This window comes from Lepidochelys olivacea (assembly GCF_965140295.1).
Source record: "Lepidochelys olivacea isolate rLepOli2 genome assembly, chromosome: 1".
Taxonomy (NCBI): Eukaryota; Metazoa; Chordata; order Testudines; family Cheloniidae; genus Lepidochelys; species Lepidochelys olivacea.
The window spans coordinates 29,280,280-29,288,721 of NC_140411.1; the positions used below are offsets into that span (position 1 = coordinate 29,280,280).

The 8,442-nt window shown below is 42.9% G+C and overlaps 1 protein-coding gene across 3 annotated transcripts in view; it reads left to right on the forward strand.

Moving 5' to 3' along the window:
• PANX1 (pannexin 1) overlaps nucleotides 1–7,724 on the forward strand; it is a 51,582-nt gene extending 43,858 nt beyond the window's left edge. For all 3 annotated transcript variants that reach the window (XM_084637033.1, XM_084637031.1, XM_084637032.1), the window contains one exon: nucleotides 697–7,724. In XM_084637033.1, coding sequence (XP_084493159.1) covers nucleotides 697–785 — 89 coding nt within the window. In that variant the 3' untranslated portion in view covers nucleotides 786–7,724. The remainder of the gene's footprint in view (nucleotides 1–696) is intronic.
• The last annotated feature ends 718 nt before the right edge of the window (nucleotides 7,725–8,442 follow it).

The window sequence follows — 8,442 nt, forward strand, 5'->3', positions numbered from 1 at the left end:
GAGGTTTTTGTTGTGTTCCGATGTGGAATGAAAACAAATGTTGAAACTCAAAAGGTGTCATGAAATGGATGTATGGTTCACCAGTCAGCTCTCATTTTTATAGGTTTTGTATGAAGGTTGAGTATGATGATTGTGGTCTTTGATCTGCACTAGGAGGACTAAGGGTCGCATTTAACTGCCCCCACATTTTCTCCTGCCTATAGTGATATTAGCAGGATTTAATAAAAGATTTTACAAACCGAGGTACTGATTCTAGTTCCTTTGCACAAGAACAAAAAGGGGGCGCCAAGAAGACTTCTTTCCCACACCTCAGAGGACAGGAACAGCCAGAATCCTAGCACTATGGACCATCCTAGAAGTGGAGATAGGCCTGGGGGATGGCTCCAGAACCCCATGCACCAGCTCGTGGTTCTACACCAGCTCTGGGTTCTGCATTTCCAAAAGGAAGCTGTAAGGTGCTCCTCAGGCTCAGCATTTGACAGGTAGTGCCACTAGGAGGGTGCCCTTTGAGTATGTCCCTGTACAAAGCCACACACTAGCCTCGCTATAGTACAAAGCAAAGGTGAAAATAGGTTGCGGGTTTGTGTTTTTTAAATCTCTGAGGCTGGTATTTTGTTGTAAGGAAAGCAGGAATATTTGCTTATGACGAAATGGTGTGATGGATTTTCATTGTAACAAGCGTTTGCTTTTGTTTAGTTTTAACAGATCTGCTCCCAAGTTGTGATACAAGCTCAAGCAACGAAGATAAGAAGGTTCGTCAAAGACTTATAGATTCTTCATGCTGATGGCTCCTGCACGCTCCTCTTTTGAGGGTTATAGCACAGGACAACTGCCCTCTCTCCCTACCTCCAACACAAGCCACGCCGAACACAGGGCACTGCCTTTCTCAACGAATAGACTGGATTTGGGGTCCTAGCAGTTCACAAGAGAGGATAAACCAGTTTGCAGACTGTTTATGTATTGTACAGTTAACCTCGTATCACAAAAGGCATCATCTAGAGTTTGACTATTTACAAAACCACTTAAATATGAATTATGGAAAAGTGAAATCCATCGGGTAATTAGCATGCAGAATGAATTACCAGAAGCAGCAGTTGAAGCTGAGACCATTTAAACAGTAGAAGTGTGCTTACAGCGACAAAACACTGAATTGTATAGACACTAGAAACAGATGGACAGATTCCATCCTGAGATGGCATGGTATTGAGGTGTGTGTAACAGAGTGCTGGAAATGCCAGACTTTGTTACTTGCCACCTAGAGTCCAGTTCTGCAGTTCTTACTCCATCTATTGTGGCAAGATGGCCGATTTTAGTCTGGTGGGTCCTGTGCTTTTCTTGGCGGGGAGCTAAGATGCCCCCCTTTGCCCCTACTCTTGGGTGCCGAGAGCCCCGCTACTAGCCTGGGAAGGTGGTAGAGGAGGGAAGCAGGGGAGGGATCTGGGTTTGCTCCTCGCTCTGAGTCCCAGCCCCTCTCAACCCCTGTGGGTTTCTCACCCTCGTCCCCCTTAGGTGGGATTACGCTCAGTCCTTAGATGCTGGTGGGGGAGGGAGTCTACCTGTCCTGCTGGGCAGGGTCTCCCTTACTTCAATTCTCAGGTCTTCCAAATCTTTCAACACACTCCAAGCTCCAGTCCTTCCTCCTCCTCCCTTGTCTGCCTGACACAGGGGGTTTTATTAGGTTCCTAAAAGGGCCTTAACTGACACAGGTGCTCCAATTAACCTGAAGCCACCTTCCCTAGTCTACAGGGAACCACATTAGCCTTGAGCTTATATATTTCCCCTCTAGCACTCCCTCACTGTTCCTTGGCCCTCCTGTATCACACTATGTTAAGGTAAAATATCCCATTCATTGCAGTGGGTATCAAAGGAGATGTGTTAGATCTGGGTTTAGAACTAAAGTGTTCTTGGCTCCCTAGCCTGTAAAGTTAATGGGAGTTTTATTTGAGTATGGACTGCAAGATTTCAATCCTTAATTCTATTTCTTAACTGATATTAACTTGTCCCTCTGAATAATGGATTCTAAAGACTAGGGGCTGAACAACAGTGATAACCCCTATTACAGGGGTTTGTCTTGTCTATGCTGATGTCAAGAACCTGTATTTTATATCCATTGTGTTTAAAGTAGCCACTTTTTAACATTTATTGGGTCTCAAATACAGTATAGAACGCACATCTTCCATGACACGCCTTATAAGAAAAGCATGCATGACATTCTCAGTTATATTACAGTAACAACTACAGGCCTCAGGTCAGGGCCCACTGGGCTAGGCAGGATACAGAAGAAGACAGTCCCTGCCTCAGAATTTGCAATCTTAGTTAAAGATCTGATACAAAGGGTAATTGAAACAAACCGAACAGAAGAGGACGATGATGTGGTGATAGAAATATGGACATATTTTGTGGCAAAATCATTGATCCACAGAGGCATTTTGTAATTCAGAAAGGTACTGCCATAATTCGTTCATGTGGTGTGTTTTTTTAATTGCTGTGGGGGCATTTCATTCAATTTGTAACAATGTTCCAAATGGGGGTTCATGTCAGCATCCTGGCATTTCTTTCAAATGGCAAATTAAGCCTAATTACCATGGAACTCTTGAATATACAGTAGAACCTCAGAGTTACGAACACCTTGGGAATGGAGGTTATTCGTAACTCTGAACAAAACATTATGGTTGTTCTTTCAAAAGTTTACAACTGAACATTGACTTAATACAGCTTTGAAACTTTACTGTGCAGAAGAGAAATTCTGGTTTTAACCATCCTAATTTAAATGAAACAAGCACAGAAACAGTTTCCTGACTTTGTCAAATCTTTTTTTTAACTTTCCCTTTGTGTTACTAGTTTACATTTAACACAGTACTGTACAGTATTTGCTTCTTTTTTTTTTTTTTTTTTTGTCTCTGCTGCCTGATTGCACACTTCCTGTTCCAAATGAGGTGTGTGGTTGACCAGCGGCGTATTAACGCCTAGGCCGACAAATTTGCAGGGGCGGCAAATTTATAATAGCAGCCAGAGGCTGCTTCCCCTGGCGCTGGTTCACGCCCTCCACCCCTGGCCCCGCCCCAACTCCACCCAGTCCCCGTCCCCTCCCTGCCCCTATTGGTCCCCTTCCCCAAATCCCCGCCCCGGCCCCGCCTCCTCTCCTAAGCGAGCTGCATTCCCCCCCCTTCTTCGCGAAGCTGTTTCGCGCACTAGCACTGGCAGGGAGCGGGGAGAAGCAGGACCCGGCAGCGTGCTCAGGGGAGGAGGCGGAGTGGAGGTGAGCTGGGGCGGCAATTATTTCAGGGCCTAGGGGCAGCAAAATCTTTAATCCGCCACTGTGGTTGACCGATCAGTTCGTAACTTGGGTGTTTGTAACTCTGACGTTCTACTGTAGAGGGAAGAGATTTTTTTCTTAATTACCAGAATAGTAATGCATATCTTTCACAGCTTTTAAATAGTCACTGGTTTTATCATATGGTCTGGCATGAGAATGACCTTTTAACTGATTAGTGTCAGCTATAACTTTTGTCCAAAAATGCAGTTTAAAAAACACTTAAACAGAACATTAGTGACAGTGCCTAGCAGTATCTAAATAAGTCTTAACATTTGCTTTCCCATTTAGCTTATTCACTGGGTTCCTTTTAACATATGTAGAATCAACACTGCAAAAAAGATTTGTTGATAGTATGAATGGGATAACCAGTAAGTAATTAGTGTTAAACCTTTCACTCAAAATTATTAATGAACAACCTAGGTGCTAGGATAGTACAATAAGAACTACTTGGGTATTTTATACCTTATGGCCAAGATAAGCCTTAAAAGGCTATTTCTAAAATAGTTTTATCCAGAAATATGTCTATTTAACTCTGAAATCGGTACTCCTTGTTTGTTCTTAAATTGGAGCTGAGATTTTTCTAAATGGCCATCTGACCCTCTTTAATTAAACAACCCCTCTGTAAAAAACCGTAAAAGCCACTGATCATCCATATGTACATTCCTCTGATGGTGTGCATCTGCCAGAGATTGGAGTCTTTCGGCCTACAGTACCCTTAGAACGCACATGCACTCCTCAGTCTTCATGTTTCAAGGTTGAGGCACGCTATCCACTATTCAGTTCTTCTCACCATCTCAGGGCTTAGAGATGGAGCCTGACTCTCAGAGATGGCCAGCCTCTCTCTTATTATTTATAGCTCATAGTGTTTATAGTGTTAGTGTTTTAGTCATTAGGGTGACTGTTGCGACCCTTTTTAGTTGTTAGAATCTTATTCATCACCAGTATGGTGTCATCCAGTTCTACCGAATTCAAATGCTGCCCCTCATGCAAGGAAGCTATCCCAGCCTCTGATGGATAATTGTCATGCCCCTGTCTGGGAGAATCACAGTCCCAGTAAATACACCCTTTGTGAGACCTTCAGCTGTCAGGCTAGAAAGAACAGGGAGGCCCGCCATCAGGTCTTCCTAATGACTACGCCCATGATATACGCTTCCAAACCAGGCTCATTAGACACCCCCCACCCCCCTCCACATGAGGATCTTCAGAGCCCCAGATCATAAATGCAGGCTTATTGTCTGACTAGAACCACAACATTGTCCTCCAACAGACAGCAGGGAGCCAGAAGTCCCAGAGGTAGATTGCCTACCATGGTTTCTTCTAAAGAAAGCTTCCCATGATACCAATAATTATCTGAGACTCCACAGTCTGGAATGGTTCCTATTGAAGCTCAGTCTTGAGCTGAGTCTGACCATACGGTATTGTAATGCCCAGCACCAAAATCCAGGATTTTGGGAAAAAGTTTGGCATGAAACCCCAATGTTGTCTACCTCAGTGGCCATGGCACAGACTCTCTTGGCACCAGAACCAGGCTGATCAGGGCACCTGTACCATGACTCTAGTGGAGACTGCAATACCGCTGTGGGAAAACCTGGTTCCAGGTCACCTGTCTATGCCACCTCACACGGCACCATTCAGATTCTTAGCACTGATGGCTCTGCAGAACCCCAATCTTCCCCTGGTCAGCTATAAGCATTTCATTCGGCACCGACTATCCACTCGTGCAGCACCATGGGTCCACTGCATTGCCCGTGGATCCAGCATGCACATTCTCCTCAGCTTGATCTTCGAAACTGGCGGTCAAGGAATATCTGTACCAGCATCATCTTGACTCACCCAGCTTCTCACCACAGCCCTTTACATCTTGTGAGGAGTGTCAGAACTCCCTATAAGAATGATATTGGGATCCACTGAACCCAAACTAATGGTTCTCTAATCCCCGGCTACCAGATTCTTACTCACCACTGCCCATGGTGCCCTTGTTGGGGACTATGGTCAGCTCAGAGCAACTGTGAGCTGAGGGAGCAGAAGACTGTCTCCTCCACGGCACCGCACAGATGAACACCCCAGTAACCCTTCCTGGTTCCAACACAGCCTCAAGCAGAGGACAAAGAGGCTGATGAGGGGCTGTGAGGCTGATGGCCCCACAGATGGGCAACTATAAGGGATTTCAAAAACTACTGAAAAGGATGGCTGAGGCCCTCCAAATCCCTATTGAAGAGGTACAACAACAGACGTAATAGCGTTGACTTAATGTACCTAGACGAGGACAGGTCCCTGATTCAGAATGATCAGGATCAGTTGGTAAACTGAGCACAAGCAAACAATGTGCATTTAATACAGCTAAATGTAAATATTGATCTAGGAACAGAATGTAGGCAATACTTAGAGGATCCTTATACTAGGAAGCAGTGACTCTAAACAAAGATTGGCGGCTCATGATGGATGATCAGCAGAGCTCCCAATGTGACACTGTGGCCACAAGAGCTAATGTGATACTGGGACGTATAAATGCAAATCTCAAGTAGCAGCAGAGAGGTTATTTTACCTCTGTATTTGGTACTGGTGCAACCACTGCTGGAATGCTGTGTCCAGTTCTGGTACCCACAATTCAGGAAGGATGTTGATAAATTGGAGAGAATTCAGAGAAAAGCCACAAGACTGATTAAAGGATTAGAAATATGCCTTGTAGTGATTGAGCTCCTTGAGTCTTTCTATTTAGCTTAACAAAGAGAAGATCAAGGGATGACTTCTTTACAGTCTATAAATACCTACATGGGGAACAAATATTTAATAATGGGCTCTTCAATCCAGCAAAGAAAGGTAGAACACGACCCAATGGCTGGAAGCTGAAGCTAGACAAATTCACACAGGAAATAGCCATTGCAACAATTTACCAAGGTCCATGGTGGACGATCCATCATTGACCATTTTTAAACTAAGATTGGATGTTTTTTTCTAAAAGCTCTGCTGTAGGAATTATTTGTGTTTTACAGGAAGTCAGACTAGATTAGCATAGTGGTTCCTTCTGGCCTTAGAATCTATGAATAGTGTATTTAAATGAAGCATGTCAAATGTTAAAATTGTGTGTTGCATATTTACTTCCAAAGTAATGAGATGTAAGATCTTGTAATGTATTAGCATTGGATGGAATAGTTAGTAGGTTTTTATTCCTTAAAACTTGAAACTCACGAAAGTCAAGTATTTTTGTGGTGTATAACTTTGTGTCCATTTCTTTAGCAACATGAGTATTAGTGCAGTGTAGTAAAAGTCTTTGTTTGTGAAAGCATGATTGGAGAGATGCTTGTGGATGTTTGTTTTTAAACTGAATGGTACAGTGCAGTGGTTCTTTAAAGGGACACTTCCAGGTTGATTTAAACACAATTTTGCAGACTGGAATAGCTTCATGAGATATTTTGGTGATGATTCAGGGGACAGTCACTCTGCAACTGGGCAACAAAGAAAGTAACAGAACGCCACTAGCCATCACCTTCAGTCCCCAACTAAAACCTCTCCAGTGCATCATCAAAGATCTACAACCTATCCTGAAGGACGATCCCTCACTCTCCCAGATCTTGGGAGACAGGACAGTCGTCGCTTACAGGCAGTGTAATGACTCATCCCCCAATCTGAAGCAAAAACTCACCAGCAACCACATACCACACAACAAAAACACTAACCCAGGAACCTATCCTTGCAACAAAGCCCGTTGCCAACTCTGTCCACATATCTATTCAAGGGACACCATCATGAGACCTAATCACATCAGCCACACTATCAGAGGCTCATTCACCTGCACATCTACCAATGTGCCAGCAATGCCCCTCTGCCATGTACATTGGCCAAACCGGACAGTCTCTATGCAAAAGAATAAATGGATACAAATCAGACATCAAGAATTATAACATTCAAAAACCAGTCGGAGAACACTTCAGCCTCCCTGGACACTCAATTACAGACCTAAAAGTGGCAATTCTTCAACAGAAAAACTTCAAAAACAGACTCCAATGAGAAACAGCAGAACTGGAATTAATCTGCAAACTGGACACCATTAAATTAGGCTTGACTAAAGACTGGGAGTGGATGAGTCATTACACTAACTAAAAACTATTTCCCCTTGCTAATTTTCCCCCTACTGTTCCTCACACCTTCTTGTCAACTGTTTGAAATAGGCCATCCTGATTATCACTACAAAAGTTTTTTTTTCTCTTGCTGATAATAGCCTACCTTAATTGATTGGTTTCATTCAGAGTTGGTATGGCAACCCCCATTTTTTCATGTTCTCTGTATATATGTGAGTGTATATGTGTATGTATATATAATTCCTACTGTATTTTCCACTGCATGCATCTGATGAAGTGGGCTTTAGCCCACGAAAGCTTATGATCAAATAAATTTGTTAGTCTCTAAAGTGCCACAAGTCCTCCTCATTTTTTCTGCTGATACAGACTAACACGGCTACCACTCTGAAACCTCTGAGCATTCAGTTGACCTTCCAAATTTTAAGCTCAAAAAAATACACCCTCTTACACACAAGTAAAAACAATAAAAGTCCCCAAACATGTGATAATACTTGAAAATGTTCTTCTGAAAACAACAAATGCTCCATATTTTGATGTTACTGATGTAGTTTCTCAATTGATTTCTAAATTAAGAACCCAGACCTGTTCATCCATTTACTTGTAAACATGTAAACTTGACTTCAGGACTGGGCCCTAAACAAATTGGCTAGTCTGTGTATTGCAATCATATTGGCTGCCATTAAAACATCACTAGCACATGGAGGCTGGAAATTAACAGTTGCTAAATGTACAAACAGCAAGATAAAGTAGTGATGTATATTGCACTCCTTCAATGTCAGTCCAAATTAAAATGTGCTGTCTGGAAAAAGGAAAGTCTTTGGCCTTTGTCATTTTAATTACATGAATATCACTGTTTTTATGTGATTTATTTTCATGGCAGGATGGGCATGGGTGAATACGTTATATACTGAAATGCACAGAGAGATTAACTCCGTTACAATGCTGTCAGACTTACTTGACTGTAATCTTGAAAGACACGTTCCCCACAATACATCAGACACACAAGTTGCTTTTGTTAGCTGGATCAACAAGCCTCGTTACAGTCAC